The sequence below is a fragment of the Pelodiscus sinensis genome, unplaced genomic scaffold, assembly GCF_049634645.1.
Source record: "Pelodiscus sinensis isolate JC-2024 unplaced genomic scaffold, ASM4963464v1 ctg124, whole genome shotgun sequence".
NCBI lineage: Eukaryota > Metazoa > Chordata > Testudines > Trionychidae > Pelodiscus > Pelodiscus sinensis.
Window position 1 is genome coordinate 1,200 of NW_027466050.1, and position 18,282 is coordinate 19,481.

Genomic DNA, 18,282 nt, shown 5'->3' on the forward strand with positions numbered 1-18,282 from the left:
TGGCGGGGAGGGGGGCCCACGGCCTGCCCCCCTGCTGAGCCCTCCGCTGGGGCGCTGGGCCCCGAGGGCCGGGCCGGAGGCCTGCGAGCGCGGCCGGGCGGGAGAACCAGGCCCAGCCTCGCCGTGGGGCTGCCTCCCAACTGGGCCGGCTGCACAGAGCACTGGACCCGTTTCCGAACCGAGCACCCGGGCCTGCGAGGGTGGGAAGGGCTTGTCCAGCGGCTCTCAGCTCCCGCTCAGGGCAGCAGGCAGGGGAAACGCTTCCCCATGCGGGCCGGCGGAGCTCCTGCGGAGCCCTATCTGCTCCGTCTGGGCGCCTGGGCCCCGTGGGGCTGGCGCTTAGTGGTCGGGGCACGAGCAGAAAGCCCGTGGGGGTCAGGAATGGTCCTTACGCCAGCAGCGAGGAGCCCACTGCCAGCATCCTGGCGCAAGGTCTGGGGCGCAGACAAACCTGTCTGGCCCACGGCAGTGATTCCGAAGGAGAGCGGGGCGGAGTGTGAGGAGCAGGGCAGGGCGTGGGGCAGGGAGGGGAGGGGGCAGGGCATGTGGGGCAAGGAGGAGAGGGGGCAGGGCAGGGCGGGAGGAGCAGGGCAGGGCGTGGGGCAGGAGGGAAGGGGGCAGGGCGGAGCGGGAGGAGCAGGGCAGGGTGTGGGCAGGGAGGAAGGGGGCAGGCGGGGCGTGAGGAGCAGGGCAGGGCGTGGGGCAGAGAGGGAAGGGGGCAGGGTGGGGCGGGAGGAGCAGGGCAGGGCATGGGGTAGGGAGGGGAAGGGGCAGGGCGGGGCGGGAGGAGCAGGGCAGGGTGTGGGGCAGGGAGGAGAGGGGGCAGGGCGGGGCGGGAGGAGCAGGGCAGGGTGTGGGGCAGGGAGGGAAGGGGCAGGGCGGGGCGTGAGGAGCAGGGCAGGGCGTGGGGCAGAGAGGGAAGGGGGCAGGGTGGGGCGGAGGAGCAGGGCAGGGTGTGGGGCAGGGAGGAGAGGGGGCAGGGCGGGGTGTGAGGAGCAGGGCAGGGCATGGGGCAGGGAGGGGAGGGGGCAGGGCGGGGCGTGAGGAGCAGGGCAGGGCATGGGGCAGGGAGGGGAGGGGGCAGGGTGGGGCGTGAGGAGCAGGGCAGGGCGTGGGGCAGGGAGGGGAGGGGGCAGGGCATGTGGGGCAAGGAGGAGAGGGGCAGGGTGGGGCGTGAGGAGCAGGGCAGGGCGTGGGGCAGGGAGGGGAGGAGGCAGGGCGGGGTGTGGGGCAGGGAGGGGAGGGGGCAGGGCGGGGCGTGAGGAGCAGGGCAGGGCGTGGGGCAGGGAGGGGAAGGGGCAGGGCGGGGCGTGGGGCAGGGAGGGGAGGGGGCAGGGCGGGGCGTGAGGAGCAGGGCAGGGCGTGGGGCAGGGAGGGGAGGGGGGCAGGGTGGGGCGTGAGGAGCAGGGCAGGGCGTGGGGCAGGGAGGGGAGGGGCAGGGCGGGGCGTGAGGAGCAGGGCAGGGCGTGGGGCAGGGAGGGGAGGGGCAGGGCGGGGCGTGAGGAGCAGGGCAGGGCGTGGGGCAGGGAGGGGAGGGGAGGGGGCAGGGCAGGGCGTGGGGCAGGGAGGGGAGGGGGCAGGGTGGGGCGTGAGGAGCAGGGCAGGGCGTGGGGCAGGGAGGGGAGGGGCAGGGCGGGGCGTGAGGAGCAGGGCAGGGCGTGGGGCAGGGAGGGGAGGGGAGGGGGCAGGGCAGGGCGTGGGGCAGGGAGGGGAGGGGGCAGGGTGGGGCGTGAGGAGCAGGGCATGAGGATCCGGCAGGGCGTGGGGGGTGGGGAGGAGGCGGGGCTCGGTGCACCGTGCCGCACACGCCCGGCCTGTGGAGCCGCAGGGGAAGGGCCCTGGGGCGGGGAGGCCCCTAGCCGAGGGGCTGTCTCACGGGGGGGGGCCGGTGGGGCCTGGAGCGCTGCTCAGTTCCTGCCAAGCGCCATAGGGAGCGCGGGAATTTGGCCGAGCCCTGGGGTCGGCCCCCTCAGCAGCCTCAGCCAGAGCGGGAGACACTGGGGTGCCGAATGGGGACACTCACCCCACACGTGGCTGCTGGGGAAGGAAGGGGAAATCACACGCACTCGCACGGACACACACGCACTCGCACGCCCACGCACGCACTCGCACGCCCACGCACGCACTCGCACGCCCACGCACGCCCACGCACGCACTCGCACGCCCACGCACGCACTCGCACGCCCACGCACGCACACATGCACACGCAGGCCCCCAGCCCAAGCCCACACGTTGGCAGACCTGGGACAGCACCGTCTGCTCCCTGTGCGGCGTGGCCGTCGCAGTACATGGCGTGCAGCTCAATCTCGGCGGCTGGAAACCCTCGCTCACACAGCGGGCACGAGACGGCGCCACCGGGCACCGTGCCCCCGGCTTCCTCCTCTCCAGCAGCCTGGGGAGGGGAGGAGACTCAGCCCGACACTCCGCGCGCCCTGCCACCCCTGGCCCGGCCCCCAGGGATCCCTGCACGCGCCCCCAGCGCTCAGGCCACAGGCAGCGTCCCTGGGCAGCCGGGCCGGGAGCCCTGCGCTACCGCTACGCAAAGCTCCCGGGGCCAGGGCTGCCGGGAAGCAGCCACAGGCCTGGCTGAAGCAAGAGTCCAGCCCCCGCTGCGGCTCCCCAGGCCCCAGCCCCGTCTGACGGGAGGTGCCCTACTCCCAGTGCCGAGCGTGGAGCACGGCCGGGACCTCCTGTCTCCAGCCCGGGGAACCTGCGCAGGGACAGAGGCAACGGGGATAACCCCCGCTCTCCGGCACGTCGGGCCTCCCCGGAGCATCTCCTGTGCAGCCCGGGCGGGGGCCTGGCAGCGCTTCGGCCACCCTCGCCAGATGCACACAGCCGTGCCGAGACGCAGCAGGCGCTGCTCCTTCCCAGGGCCGCCTGAAATGTGACCGCAGCCATCGCGCCCTTCGCAGCAGCCAGGTGTCCAGACACCACTCAGCCCATCTGCCAGGTGAACACAGGCCTCCCAGACACTGCCAGCCGGCGCCTCCGCCAGGGAGCACTTGGAGCCCTAGGCTGAGCAGAACACAGGCCTCCCAGACACTGCCAGCTGGCGCCTCCGCCAGGGAGCACTTGGAGCCCTAGGCTGAGCAGAACACAGGCCTCCCAGACACTGCCAGCCGGCGCCTCCGCCAGGGAGCACTTGGAGCCCTAGGCTGAGCAGAACACAGGCCTCCCAGACACTGCCAGCCGGCGCCTCCGCCAGGGAGCACTTGGAGCCCTAGGCTGAGCAGAACACAGGCCTCCCAGACACTGCCAGCTGGCGCCTCCGCCAGGGAGCACTTGGAGCCCTAGGCTGAGCAGAACACAGGCCTCCCAGACACTGCCAGCCGGCGCCTCCGCCAGGGAGCACTTGGAGCCCTAGGCTGAGCAGAACACAGGCCTCCCAGACACTGCCAGCCGGCGCCTCCGCCAGGGAGCCCTTGGAGCCCTAGGCTGAGCAGAACACAGGCCTCCCAGACACTGCCAGCCGGCGCCTCCGCCAGGGAGCACTTGGAGCCCTAGGCTGAGCAGAACACAGGCCTCCCAGACACTGCCAGCCGGCGCCTCCGCCAGGGAGCACTTGGAGCCCTAGGCTGAGCAGAACACAGGCCTCCCAGACACTGCCAGCCGGCGCCTCCGCCAGGGAGCACTTGGAGCCCTAGGCTGAGCAGAACACAGGCCTCCCAGACACTGCCAGCCGGCGCCTCCGCCAGGGAGCACTTGGAGCCCTAGGCTGAGCAGAACACAGGCCTCCCAGACACTGCCAGCCGGCGCCTCCGCCAGGGAGCACTTGGAGCCCTAGGCTGAGCAGAACACAGGCCTCCCAGACACTGCCAGCCGGTGCCTCCGCAAGGCAGCACTTGGAGCCCTAGGCTGAGCAGAACACAGGCCTCCCAGACACTGCCAGCTGGCGCCTCCGCCAGGGAGCACTTGGAGCCCTAGGCTGAGCAGAGCCAAGGGACATGCACTTCTGCCTCTGCGCTAGCCGGCTGAAAGCTCAACGCCTCCCGTGCGCATGGGGATCCCCGGCCCTGCGCCCCCGAGCAAGAGGAGACTCCGCCCCAGTAGAACAGAGGGTGCCTTGCCTCTCTGGGGAACAGCCCAGTGTGGGGAGATGGGGGTATCAGGAGTCAGAGGCTGGCAGCCGCAGCCCCCTGGGGTGGGGCCCCTGGACTCCTCCGCTCCATGTTTGCCCAGCCAAACTGAGTCTTCTCCAAACCAGCCCCTCCCTTTGCTCAAACTCCTTCCCCCTTGGGGGTGAGAACCGGTGGGGTCACTGTCTGTAAGACCTGAAGGTCCTCAGGTGCCCCCTGCTGGGCCGTGCTTACAGACGCAGGCCAGTAGGGGTTGCCCACAGCCCAAGCACTACATCACACGTGGCCAGCCACGGCCAGTCAATGCTGCAGCAACCTCTCCCCGGGGGGCGGCCACGACGGGCAAAAGGCCACGAGGAGCGGCGGGGTGGCTCGGAGCCCTGCCACTGAGGTGTCAGTGACACCCCCAGGAGGCCCACAGACCTCGTTTCTCACATGCTGGAGCAGCACTTGGAGCCCCTTGGGTCTGGCTCTGTCCGTGACGACCCAAGGGGGCACGGCTCAGAGCCAGACAGGACCCATGGCAACGCAGGGGGGCAGACGGCACGTGGGGCCCGATAAGGTCTGGCCCTGGATTCATTTCCCCCACAAGCTCTCTGCTCCACTCCCCTCTGGGCTCCACCCCCCACATGCACCCCAAGCGCTCTGGAGACAGCCAGGGCAGCACACTCGTGCGAGGCCCAGCCTGCCCAGCGCACGAGGGAGACAACCAGGGCAGCACACTTGTGCAAGGCCCAGCCCGCCAAGGGCACGCAGGGGAAAGCCAGGGCAGCACACTCATGTGAGGCCCAGCTTGCCCAGCGCACGAGGGGGACAGCCAGGGAAGCACACTCATGCAAGGCCCAGCCCGCCCAGCACACGCAGGGGAAAGCCAGGGCAGCACACTCGTGCGAGGCCCAGCCTGCCCAGAGCACGAGGGGGACAGCCAGGGAAGCACACTCATGCAAGGCCCAGCCTGCCCAGCGCACGAGGGGGACAGCCAGGGAAGCACACTCATGCAAGGCCCAGCCCGCCCAGCGCACGCAGGGGAAAGCCAGGGCAGCACACTTGTGCGAGGCCCAGTCTGCCCAGTGCACGCTGGGGACAACCAGGGCAGCACACTCATGCGAGGCCCAGCCCGCCCAGCACACGAGGGGGACAACCAGGTCAGCACACTCGTACAAGGCCCAGCCTGCCCAGCGCACGAGGGGGACAGCCAGGGCAGCACACTTGTGGGAGGCCCAGCCTGCCCAGCACACGAGGGGGACAACCAGGTCAGCACACTCGTACAAGGCCCAGCCCGCCCAGCGCACGAGGGGGACAGCCAGGTCAGCACACTCATACAAGGCCCAGCCTGCCCAGTGCATGCGGGGGACAGCCAGGGCAGCACACTCGTGCAAGGCCCAGCCCGCCCAGCGCACGAGGGGGCAGCCAGGGCAGCACACTCGTGCGAGGCCCGGCCCGCCCAGTGCACGAGGGGGCCAGCCAGGGCAGCACACTCGTGCGAGGCCCGGCCCGCCCAGCGCACGCCAGGCAGAGCAGGGGCGTCAGGAAGCACGCGTGCAGTCGGCAGAACTCCCATCGACTACGCAACACGTCAACAGGGTGGGGAGTGCCGGGAGGCCCCCGCTGTGGCGCCGCAGTTGAAAGGCACTAAGAGCCAGGCGGGCAGAGCCAGGGGCAGGTCCCGGACCAGCACGAGCCAGGCTTGCTCGGCCAGCAGCCCCGTCCACAGGGTCCCAGCGGGGAGCTGCTCCGGCAGCAGCCCCTGCTCGTGCCCAGCCCCAGCCGCCACAGACCGCGGAGCAGCCTCTGCCCGCAGTGAGCCTGGGCCCGCCGTGGACAGAGGCTGCTCCGCGGCAGCCCCCCGCCCCCCGCGACGGGCAGCACTGCAGGGGGCCAGCTCCTGAGCCTGCGCCCCCAGCGACGGCTCCTGCCAGAGGCAGCGGGGGGCAAGCAGTCACTCCCGACTCGCTTACGGCCTGCCCCAGGCCCCCCGCCGGGCCTGCCGGAGCTCCGGGTTTCCCTGCGCCGCTGCAGCAGGCTCCCACGGGGCTCCCGGCTGTGCCTCGGGGAATCGGGGAGGGGCATCAGGGCCCCGTGTTTCCTGGCGGACCGTGAGACTTTCCACAGCCTGGCGCCAGGGAGGGCGATGGGAGAACAGAGCTGCCCGTGCACCCCGGAGCCCCTCGGCCCCTCTCACCTGCGGAGGGGCATCTCCTCGCTCTGGCTCGATGGCTGCAGCGGGACTCGGCTGGGTCTCTGGAACAGAAGTGCAGGGTCAGCGCGGCCCCCTCGGGCAGAGGCCCCGCACAGGGTGCAAGGGAGGAGCGCGACGGGCACCCAGGCAGCTGGGCCGTGGGCTGGTATGGAGCAGGCTCAGCCCTGGCCACAGGCCCCGTCCTCTCCCGGCTCTGATCCGCACCCCAGGAAGCCCCGGCGGCCCTGCAGGCTGCTCTCCGCTGCCCAGGGCGGTGCCGGCCGGGCGCCCGGCGCAGGACCAGCGAGCCCAGCCGGTTCTGCAGAGCTGCAACGACGGGGAACCAGAGCCCGCCCCGGGCCCGCGGAGGCCTTCCCAGTCGCCAGCCTGCTCCGTGCTGCAGACGAAGCCGTGGTGGGCATGGAGAGCCGTGGCCTCTGCAGAGCAGCCCCACCACTGGCTGGGCAGCCGCTTCCGCTGGGGCCGCTCCAAGCACGTGGACAGGTCCCAGCAGGTCCCTCAGGCAGGCCCCCTCCCTTCCATGCCCCCAAACGTGGCTCCAAGTGGCTGGCTGCGGGGACCACGTGCTTCCTGCCACGTGGATTTCACGCGCTTCCTGCACCACGAACACGGTTCGGGCAGCCCCCATTGGCTGGTTTCCAGCCAATGGGAGCTGCGAGATTGTGCTGGCGGCGGGGCAGCACACTAACCCTCCCCCCAGCTCACAGTGCTCAGAAAAGCACGTGGCTCCTGCTGCCAGCTGCCTTGAGCAGCGTGCGGGGGCGGGGCAGGCAGGGATCGCGCCCCAGGCGTGGGCTGGGTCAGGCCCACGGGCTGCCTTTGCCCGTCCCACCTTAACGCGCCTGAAGACTTAGCAGGCCCCTTCTGGACGGTCGCGCCCCAGGGCCAAAGCTGCGCAGTGAAATGAGCGTTTCCACGCCTGCGACACCGACACGCAGCCCAGGCGGGGCCTCGGCCGGACGCCAGCTCAGGGGCCTCCCCTCGGCTGCAGCACGGCCCGGCTCTGACCCGGGGGCACAGCGCACAGCTCAGAGCCCTCAGCCAGTCCATCCGGGGGGTGGAGCAAAACACACACACACAGACACACACCCCCCCCCAATACACACACACACCCCCAATACAAACACACACACACACACACCCAATACAAACACACACACACACACCCACACACACAGACACCCCAATACACACACACACACACACACCCCCAATACAAACACACACACACCCACACACACACACACACACACACACACACAAAGACACACCAATACAAACACACACACAAACCAATACAAACACACACACCCACACACAAAGACACACCAATACAAACACACACCCACACACACACCCCGACACACCAATACAAACACCCACACCCACACACCCCCACACACAAAGACACACCAATACACACACACCCACACACAGACACACCAATACAAACACCCACACACACCCACACACAAAGACACACCAATACAAACACCCACACACCCACACACCCCAATACAAACACCCACCCACAGACACCCACACACAAAGACACACCAATACAAACACCCACCCACAGACACTCACACAAAGACACACCAATACAAACACACACCCACAGACACCCACACAGAGACACACCAATACAAACACACACCCACAGACCCACACACACAAAGACACACCAATACAAACACACACCCACAGACACCCACACACACACACACCCCACGTCTCCCAGGACCTGGCCTCAGACACCCTCCATATTTCCAGGCAAAAGAACAGCCTGGAATCGAAAACCCAGAACGTGCCCGTTTCCGGCCTCCCCCCCCCACGCCAGTGGCCCTGTGTGACGGCACGTTGGGGGTTCCCCGTCTCCTGCACCCCGAAATGGCACAAACAGACTGTACCAGCCAGTGGAATTGAGGGTGGTTTATTGCTCCTCCAGCACAGCGCAGCACAGATGTAATCTGGTTACAGGAACTGGGCTAGGATGCCTCAGGCCCCCTTGAGATGGGGGAGGCTGGGCCCCTAAAACTCCAGCTCCTCTCCCTAGGCTGTCTCATCCATCCTCACAGACAGCCACCAACCAACTAACCCACTTCCCGCCCTGCCCCCCAGCCAGGGCCGCATCCACCTTCCTTTGTTCCTCTCCATGGGGGGTGTCTGGCCACTGGTTCAACAAGTTTGGCCTTACCTCTGCCTAGTGAGGTTTTCCCTGCTGGGTCTTGCTCCAGACAGCAGGGGTCACCACAGCCCAGCAAGTACCCCCACTACGTCACACCCTGCCAAGAGGCATCTGGCAAAGCTGGGGGCAGGTCCGCTAGCGGGTCACCCCGCAGGTGTTCAAACCCGCATTGAATTCCTGGAATAATTCCCACCCGATCAGGCAACTAGCCCATAATTCCCTGGGCCCTCCTCGCTCCCCTTGGCCATTGTCTGCCCTCTCCCACCCCCGAGCGGCCAGAGACTCGCTGCCAGCGGGCCCCCGGGACCGTTTCGCGGGTGGGAGCCCTGCTTTCAGTGGGGCAGCCCCAGCCCCCCAGAGTGCGAACACCCAGCAGGGGAGAAAGCGACTACAACCAGAGAAGGCTGGGCCCCTAGGGAGCCCAAGGGAGCTGCGTCCCTCCCGGGCACAGCTCGGGGCGCTCCACGGGCTCTTACCGGGGCACACGGTGATCTCCTCCGCGGCAGGGCTCCCCGTGCCGATGTCCGGGCTCCTCTTACTGCCCAGCGGGGTCAAGGCAGAAATGCTACAAAACACACCCCCGTCAGACGGCCCGGCGGGCTCAGGCAGACTCCGGCTCTGCGGCTGACGGCGCGGAGCCAGGATCGGGGCGGGACAGCGAGCCACGCGGGGGAGAATGAGGACCGGCTGAGAGGTGTCTGATCCGTTCTGCTCTCAGCACGGGCGGTTCTGCAGGGCAAGGCGCCGCACCGAGATCAAGGGACTCGCTGACACAGAGGAGCAACGTCGGCCCTCGCGACTAACGCCTGTGAGCCCTGGCCACGGCCTCCCACAGCAGCCGGCTCCCGGGGGGCCCTTAGAGTCCAGCCAGGCCCCCGCTTCCTCCATGCAGCACGAGACAGGAAGCCACGTGCCCTGGCACTGCCCCCCGCCTGGCTCCTCTCAGCCTCAGCAGGGAACCAAGAACACGCCTTGTCGGCAGGAATTCCCCGCCGGGCAAAGCCCAGAATCGTTAACCCTGTCTGGGGGGAGGAAAGAGCCTACCACGTCCCTGCCTTGGCGCCGAGGCACAGAGTCCCCTCCCAGTGCCACGGGCTGCCCCCTGCCCGCCACGTCCCTGCCTTGGCGCCGAGGCACAGAGTCCCCTCCCAGTGCCACGGGCTGCCCCCCGCCCGCCACGTCCCTGCCTTGGCGCCGAGGCACAGAGTCCCCTCCCAGTGCCACGGGCTGCCCCCCGCCCGCCACGTCCCTGCCTTGGCGCCGAGGCACAGAGTCCCCTCCCAGTGCCACGGGCTGCCCCCCGCCCGCCACGTCCCTGCCTTGGCGCCGAGGCACAGAGTCCCCTCCCAGTGCCACGGGCTGCCCCCCGCCCGCCACGTCCCTGCCTTGGCGCCGAGGCACAGAGTCCCCTCCCAGTGCCACGGGCTGCCCCCCGCCTGCCACGTCCCTGCCTTGGCACCGAGGCACAGAGTCCCCTCCCAGTGCCACGGGCTGCCCCCCGCCCGCCACGTCCCTGCCTTGACGCCGAGGCACAGAGTCCCCTCCCAGTGCCACGGGCTGCCCCCCGCCCGCCACGTCCCTGCCTTGGCGCCGAGGCACAGAGTCCCCTCCCAGTGCCACGGGCTGCCCCCCGCCTGCCACGTCCCTGCCTTAGAGCGCTCCTGGCCCACTCTCGGCGCTGCCCCCAGCTGGCTGCCCACCCCAGCCCTGCAGCCCGAATGGCCCCCTGCTCACCTCTGGGTGATCTGCATCGGCTCCCCATCTTCAGCCAAGTCCTCTGCACAGAGCCCCTGGGAGGCCTGAAAGGAACGGGAGGCCCTCAGTCGGGGGAGCGCTGCGCAGGCGGCACAGGCCCGGCGCCGGCCGGGGGAGGGGCTTTGCACGCAGGGCTCCAGTCCGTACGCACGGAAAGGCGGCCGGGCATGCCCGTGGTGAGTTGCCGTGACAACGTGGGAAGCCGTGTGGAGCGGACACGGGAGGCACCGCCAGCAGAAAGCCCGGGCTGTGGGGCTCTGCCGATCGGCGGGCAGCGCGTCCCAGCGGGCAGGGGTCAGGAGGCGCCCGCTCTCCGTCCTGCGGCTCCGTGCTCTGGCTCTCCCAGGGCGGTTCTCAGGCTTCTCCCCCAGGAATCCCAGCCTGCTCTTTGCTGGAGGCCCCTTGGGGTTCGGAGACGCGTCCGCCGGCCTCGCCCTGAGTTCCTGAGGGCGTCCCCCCTGCTCCGCCCTCAGAGGCTGCCGCTCCCAGAACTCACGCGCTCTCCAGCCCCGCAGCGCCCCCGGCACACAGGACCTGAGCTTCTAGCGCAGGAGACGAGGGGAAAACAAGCTTGGGCCACAACCCTCTCCGGCCGGCGTCCAGCAGAGCCCGCGTCCCGCTCTGCCGTCACCCTCAGGGCTTGTTCGGGGCCTCTGCCTGCAGCCCAGCACACCAGCAGGAAGGCGCCGGGTGGCCTTCGCCAGACACACTCGACCCCCAGGCCAGACAGAACCCGCACACCGCAGCCTTCTGCCGCCCGGGCCAGAGCACAGACAGCCGGCCCGAGAAGGCCCGCGAGCGAGCCGTGCGCTGAGCCGGGAGCAAGGCAGCGTGAAAACCAGGGGCTGGAAAAGGTCGACGACCCGCCGACAAGCAGCAATAAGCCGCTAAGCACATCCCCTGGGCGCGGGCTGCATCCCGGCAGCACGGACAGACCCGCCGTCAGCCCTCCAGCGGCGCCCCGGAAGGGGACACCACCGCCCCCCGCCCCCCTTGGCAGAGCCCCTCATGCCGCAGAGCCCGGTGGGACGGCGGGAGCAGCCCGGGAGCGGCCCACTCGAGGCTCTGCCCAAGGGAGGGCACCCGAGGGAAAGGAAAGGCCGGAGCACACGCAAGGGGAGGGCGGGGTGACGTGGGGGGGCCTGTCTGCTCTGTGCCCGGGCCCCCTGCGCTGAGGTGCGATTCCCACGTGGGCATCGGCCCACACACCCAGGTCCGGCCTGAGCAGGTAACAAGGCTCTTCCCGGGGGGGAGACAAAGGGAGGGGGGCGGAGACGGTGCCTGGCTGGGGGCAGGGGCAGTTGCTGGCTGGGAACCATGGAGGAAACAGCCTAAGCTGAGGGCCTAGGGGGCGATGGACACCCCATCCCAGGGGGCTGAGGCTGCCTGGCCCTGACTCCTGTAGCCACACACACCTGTGCTGGGCTGTACCCGGAGCAGCAATAAACCCCCCTGTTCTACCGGCTGGTGGGGTCTGTTCTGGCTGCCCGGGGGTGCAGGACCGGGGGACCCCGACTCGCCGTCACACGGGGTGCGCCAGGGGGCTGGCAGCACGTGTCCGCCGGCTGGCGAGGCCGAGGCCCCACGTACGCCGCAGGCTGCCCGAAGGCTCCTGTCCGGCTCCTTTGCACAGGGTGGCACAGGGCCGGCGCCATGAAGGGAGCCGCAGGGCACACACCTTAGAAACGAGGCGCTGACCCGGCCCCTCAGCAGAATTCAAGGGCCCCTCACCTGGCAATAGCTGGTGGTCGGCTCGTCCTCGGACATGGAGCTCTTTTCCGCTTCCAAGGGCTGCCCTGGAGTCTGCTCCGGCTCCCTGGCGCGGGTGGGGAGAAGCCAGGCTGCCCCCTCCGGCTCCCTCCGGCCTGCTGAGTCTCCCTCGGCCGTGCCGCTGGGCACCCCATTCGCCCCCTCCGGCTCCCTCTGCTCCGGGGCAGGCGGGCAGGGCACCACGGGGTCGCCAAACTCCTTCTTGTGCAGGAGCCGGCGCTGCGCCCGCTTCAGGCTCTTCTGGTACACCTCCAGCTGGCACAGGATGACCTGCGTGTACTGGTTGGGGTCCACCCCCTTGGGGCAGAAGGGAACGCCCCAGTAATAGTGCACCGTGTCCCTCGCCTCCTGCCCCTCCCCGGGCCCAGTGCGGGGGGCACCCCTGGGGCTGCCCGCCCCGCAGCACGTCCTTGGAAGGGCCCCCGGCTCTACGGCCCTGCTCTGCCGCAGCGCAGCCGGGCTGCAAGCAGCACTGCCGGGCCCGGTCAGCAGCCGCGAGGCTTTCGGGGAGCCGCATGGCGCGGGAAAGAGTCTGCGCGGCGTCAGCTGCCAAGCGCTCGGGGCGACCCGGGCAAGGGAGGGGCTCAGGGGGAGGGGCTCCTCCTCCGCAGGGCTGGGCAGCGTCTCTCGGGAACTGCTCCTCGCCAGGGGGGGAGCCCTCCCCTCGCCCGTCCCTGGAGAGACCCTCAGGCCGCACAGCAGGGAGCTTTCCACCACCTCCTGGCTCAGCCGCGTCAGCACCACCAGCGGGCGCTTGGCCAGGCCCGCCGGCGAGCCCCAGGAGGGGGCGCTGCTCTCCGAGGGCGGGCAGTCGGGGCAAGGCGGCACGGCTCCCTGGGGCTCGTCCCCGCCTGGCTCGGCCGGGGGGCTCTGCCGGCCGGGGGGCTCTGACGGCGGGCAGCTCTGAAAAACACCAGTCACTTGCCGAGAGGGCTGCCCGCTGCCGCCAGCCGCAAGCCCCGGACAGGGGGCGCGGGGACTGCCGTCCCCCCGAGTGCAGCCTGCAGCCCCCGCCGGCACCGCACAGCGCCAGCAGCGCCCCCCCGCCCCGCACAGCGCCCCCCCGCACCGCACAGCGCCAGCAGCGCCCCCCCGCCCCGCACAGCGCCCCCCCGCCACCTGCCCGCGCCCCCCCGCACCGCACAGCGCCCCCCTGCACCGCACAGCGCCCCCCCGCCACCTGCCCGCGCCCCCCCGCACCGCACAGCGCCCCCCTGCACCGCACAGCGCCCCCCCGCCACCTGCCCGCGCCCCCCCGCACCGCACAGCGCCCCCCCGCACCGCACAGCGCCCCCCCGCCGCCTGCCCGCGCCCCCCCGCACCGCACAGCGCCCCCCCGCCGCCTGCCCGCGCCCCCCCGCACCGCACAGCGCCAGCAGCGCCCCCCCCGCCGCCTGCCCGCGCCCCCCCGCACCGCACAGCGCCAGCAGCGCCCCCCCGCCACCTGCCCGCCCCCCCCGTTGGCACCGCCCCCCTCCCTCCTGCCAGCCCACACACACAGCCCTGCCAAGGCTCCTGTCCTGGCCGAAGCTGGCGGGGAAGCCGCGGGTCGCTGCGCTCTGCGACGGGCGCACTCACATTCAGGCTCGCGGCGATGGCCTTCCTCACGAGCTCCTCTTCCTCCTCCTCCTGGCAGTTCGCCTGCCTGGCCTCCTGCTCGCTCATCCTCAGAGCCAAGGCGAACTGCTCGTCCTCACTCATCCCTGCGGAGCGGAGAGCGGTCAGCCCGCAGCCCGCGCCGGGGCCGTCCTCTCAGGCAGGGCTACTCCGCTTTGGGAGCCCGGGGCCACGGGGACACCCACAGCACACGCCCAGGGTGGGTGCAGGGACGTGCAAATATCTGCCAAGAGCGGCTTTCCCACAATGCCCCAGCGCTCCCGGCCCCTCCTCCCTGGGGGCTCCACGCCGGCCCCCCGGACCCGTCTGCTCGGGTCTGTCAGCGCTCACCCCGCCGGGGAGGCCGTGCCGCTGTGGAGCGTGTGCCCAGGGGAGCGTGTGCCCAGGACCCCCCCCCCACGGCCACGTGCCCAGACTCGCGTGAACCCAACCCCCCGCGGCCACACGTCCAGGCCCCGCGTGAACCCAGCCCCCCGCGGCCACGTGTCCAGGCCCACGTTCACAGGATCCCCCCTGCGGCCGCACGTCCAGCCCCACGTGAACCCAACCCCCCGCGGCCGCGTGTTGAGTAGCCCTGTGTGACAGGGAGAAAAGCCCCCGCCAGTGGGTCGGAGCCGTGACCGAGCAGCGCAGCAGGACAGCCCCGCCCCCACGGTGACGTGGCGTATGCCCAACGCCCCAGGCCACGCCCCGGCCTGCCCGACGCCCCAGGCCCCGCCCCGGCCTGCCCGACGCCCCGGGCCACGCCCCGGCCTGCCCGACGCCCCAGGCCACGCCCCGGCCTGCCCGACGCCCCGGGCCCCGCCCCGGCCTGCCCCACGCCCCGGGCCCCGCCCCGGCCTGCCCGACGCCCCGGGCCCCGCCCCGGCCTGCCCCACGCCCCGGGCCCCGCCCCGGCCTGCCCCACGCCCCGTGCCCCGCCCCGGCCTGCCCGACGCCCCGGGCCCCGCCCCGGCCTGCCCGACGCCCCGGGCCCCGCCCCGGCCTGCCCGACGCCCCAGGCCCCGCCCCGGCCTGCCCGACGCCCCAGGCCCCGCCCCGGCCTGCCCGACGCCCCAGGCCACGCCCCGGCCTGCCCGACGCCCCAGGCCCCGCCCCGGCCTGCCCGACGCCCCAGGCCCCGCCCCGGCCTGCCCGACGCCCCAGGCCCCGCCCCGGCCTGCCCGACGCCCCAGGCCCCGCCCCGGCCTGCCCGACGCCCCAGGCCACGCCCCGGCCTGCCCGACGCCCCAGGCCCCGCCCCGGCCTGCCCGACGCCCCAGGCCCCGCCCCGGCCTGCCCGACGCCCCAGGCCCCGCCCCGGCCTGCCCGACGCCCCAGGCCCCGCCCCGGCCTGCCCGACGCCCCAGGCCCCGCCCCGGCCTGCCCGACGCCCCAGGCCCCACGCCACGTCCCGGCCTGCCCGACGCCCAAGTCCAGTGGCAGGACTCCGTCCCAGGAGCCGGAGGGAAAGGAACCATGGCCTTGCACACGCCAGCCAAGGCCCGGGACAGGCCGCCCCCGGGCCAAGGGACGGCCAAATGCCCTGCTGCCAGCTCCACGCCCCAGTGGAACAGCTAGGCACAAAGCCCCTGATGCAGGACTCCCAATCCAGCAGATGGTGGCTGGAGAGCGGTTCAGCGCATGGAGCCCACTCACTACGCAGGCGGGAGCTCCCTGAGCCAGCCCGTCGTTCGGCCACTCCAGTGCACCCCTCCGGCCTCCTCGGCCACTCCCCTCGTTCCCTTCTCCCCAGAGTGCTGACACGGCACGCGCCTGGCCTCCCCTGCAGTGCCAACGTGAGGCTGCTGCTCCCGGTGCCCATGCGGAGGTGGCACGAAGGCGCCGTGGGGCCCTGCCCGCCCAAGCCCCAGGCTGCCCGACTCCCGCGCTCGGTTCCCCGCCTTCGCAGGGGCTGGGTGAGACAGGCTGCTCGCACGTGCGGAGGGGACACCAGCGTGTGCGCTCACCCCGGGGCACTCGGGAGGGTGACATTCAGCACTGGGCAGGGGCTGCCCCACATGCTGCCAGCAGCCCGGCTCTTGCCCTCCGCCCAGCCCATGGGAGACCTACGTGCAAGCTGTCCTTTAGCGGCAAACTTCGCTCTGCCCAGCTGCGGCTTGGTTCTCTTCTTCTGGAGCCCGCTCTCGTCCTGCGCCTCCTGCGGCAAAGGGGACACGCGCCATGGCACAAGAGACCTGCCCCGGGCGCGGAGCCGAGCGAGACTCGGGTCAAACCCCGGCACTGCCAGGGCCCTGCAGAGCGCCTAGCGCTGTCCTGGCGGCTCCAGGGGCCCCGAGAGACGGGGCTCCCACCTGGCATGCGGGGAAACGGGCTCAGACCTGCCCGGAGCAGCCCCAAGCCCAGGGGCGAGCGTAGAGCAGCGCTCCCCCCGCGCCGACACTGCAGGGAGCGCCAGCGCCGCCCGCACGTTCCTCGTCCCTTCCTCCAAGGGCCCTGGGCGCGAAGAGGTCGGGACCTGGCCTAGTCTGCCCCGGGTGCCAGTCGGCCTCCCCCCGCAGGAGCCACGCAGCCGGCGAGAGCCCTGTGCCACTCCAAGCCCCCGGCTCAAGGGGCCGACACCACTCACCTGTGCTCCATGGAAAGGCAAGCGAAAGCGGCCGGCCTGGCTGAAACCAGTGCTCTGCGCAGGCTGCCCGGGGAGAGGATGGCCCCGGCCCCTCTCCATGGGCGCTGCAGGGGGCATGTGCCCTGGCTGGGGCCGGTCCCGTTCTGTCTGCCCAGCAGGCTGGGCACCTCCCCCCGGCTCCCTGGCCCAGGGACCAGTGGCAGTGATCCCGAATGAAGAGGGGAGGGGGGCTCAGGCAGTGCTGGACGGGGCATGGGGCGCCCCTCAGCCAGCCCTGTCCGCCTGCCTGGCGACTCTTCTGCGGGGTCTGAGACGACGCAAGCCCATTCTGAGCACATCCCGCTGGCCCGGCCAGCCAAGCCCCTTCCCAAGACCGGACAGCTGTGGCGGCCTAGCTCCTCCCGCTCCGCGCAGCTCTCCCAAAGACAGGGCACGCTCAAGGATGCAGCCAGCACTGCCCGGGGCCAAGTGCCTCCGGCCTCCCTGGGGGCCTGGCCGGGGGGTCATGCAGGCGGCCACTGGCATTCCCTGGCCAGCCCAGCGCCACAGGGCTCCATGCGGGGGCTTGTCCCAGGCGCTAACATCTGCCCCAAGTGCTGTCCCAAAGCCAGAACTCGGTGCCTCCCCGAGATTCTCTCTAGTGGGATCAGAGTAACGTCCCCTCCGCAGCCTGCCCAAGGACCAGCAGTTACATCTTCCAGGCCCAGCCCCTCCCGCAGCTCTGCCCAGGCCGACTAAGAACATCAGAGCGGCCAGACAGGGTCACACCAAAGGCCCATCCAGCCCAGCGTCCTGTCTGCCCAGTGGCCAGGGCCAGGTGCCCCAGAGGGAGGGAACCCAACAGGGAATGATCCAGCCATCTCTCCCCTGCCATCCATCTCCACCCTCTGACTAACGGAGACCAGGGACCCCCTTCCTACCCAGCCTGGCTAGTAGCCATTGATGGACCTACCCTCCAGGAATCGATCTAGCTCTTTTTTGAACCCTGTTCTAGTCCCAGCCTTCACAGACTCCTCTGGCGAGGAGTTCCACAGGTTGACTGTACACTGTGTGAAGAAGAACGTCCTTTTATTTGTTTTAAACCTGCTACCCATTAACTTCATTTGGTGACCCCCTAGTTCTTATATTATAGAATCACAGAATCATAGGACTGGAAGGGACCTCAAGAGGTCATCGAGTCCAGCCTCCCGCCCTCAAGGCAGGACCAAGCTCCGTCTACACCATCCCTGACAGATGTCTATCTAACCTGTTCTTAAATATCTCCAGAGAGGGAGATTCCACCACCTCCCTTGGCAATTTATTCCAATATTTGACCACCCTGACAGTTAGGAATTTTTTCCTAATGTCCAATCTAAACCTCCCCTTCTGCACTTTAAGCCCATTACTCCTTGTCCTGTCCTCAGAAACCAAGAGGAACAAATTTTCTCCTTCCTCCTTGTGACACCCTTTTAGATATTTGAAAACCGCTATCATGTCCCCCCTTAATCTTCTTTTTTCCAAACTAAACAAGCCCAGTTCATGAAGCCTGGCTTCATAGGTCATGTTCTCTAGACCTTTAATCATTCTTGTCGCTCTTCTCTGTACCCTTTCCAATTTCTCCACATCTTTCTTGAAATGTGGCGCCCAGAACTGGACACAGTACTCCAGCTGAGGCCTAACTAGTGCAGAGTAGAGCGGCAGAATGACTTCACGAGTTTTGCTTACAACACACCTGTTGATACAACCTAGAATCATATTTGCTTTTTTTGCAACAGCATCACACTGTTGACTCATATTCAACTTGTGGTCCACTATGACCCCTAGATCCCTTTCCGCCATGCTCCTTCCTAGACAGTCGCTTCCCATCTTGTATGTATGGAACTGATTGTTCCTTCCTAAGTGGAGCACTTTGCATTTCTCTTTATTAAACCTCATCCTGTTTACCTCTGACCATTTCTCTAACTTGCTAAGGTCATTTTGAATTATGTCCCTCTCCTCCAAAGAAGTTGCAACCCCACCCAGTTTGGTATCATCTGCAAACTTAATAAGCGTACTCTCTATCCCAATATCTACATCATTGATGAAGATATTGAACAGTACGGGTCCCAAAACAGACCCTTGCGGA

At 69.6% G+C, this 18,282-nt stretch overlaps 1 protein-coding gene across 1 annotated transcript in view; it reads right to left on the bottom strand.

Moving 5' to 3' along the window:
* Positions 1-1,643: 1,643 nt before the first annotated feature.
* The window catches only part of UIMC1 (ubiquitin interaction motif containing 1), a 32,034-nt gene continuing 15,395 nt past the window's right edge, over positions 1,644-18,282 (bottom strand). The window contains exons 3-9 of the mRNA XM_075918704.1: positions 15,662-15,749; positions 13,571-13,695; positions 11,954-12,895; positions 10,202-10,266; positions 8,944-9,032; positions 6,262-6,320; positions 1,644-2,392 (exon numbers count right to left, since the gene is read on the bottom strand). Coding sequence (XP_075774819.1) covers positions 2,057-2,392; positions 6,262-6,320; positions 8,944-9,032; positions 10,202-10,266; positions 11,954-12,895; positions 13,571-13,695; positions 15,662-15,749 — 1,704 coding nt within the window. The 3' untranslated portion in view covers positions 1,644-2,056. The remainder of the gene's footprint in view (positions 2,393-6,261; positions 6,321-8,943; positions 9,033-10,201; positions 10,267-11,953; positions 12,896-13,570; positions 13,696-15,661; positions 15,750-18,282) is intronic.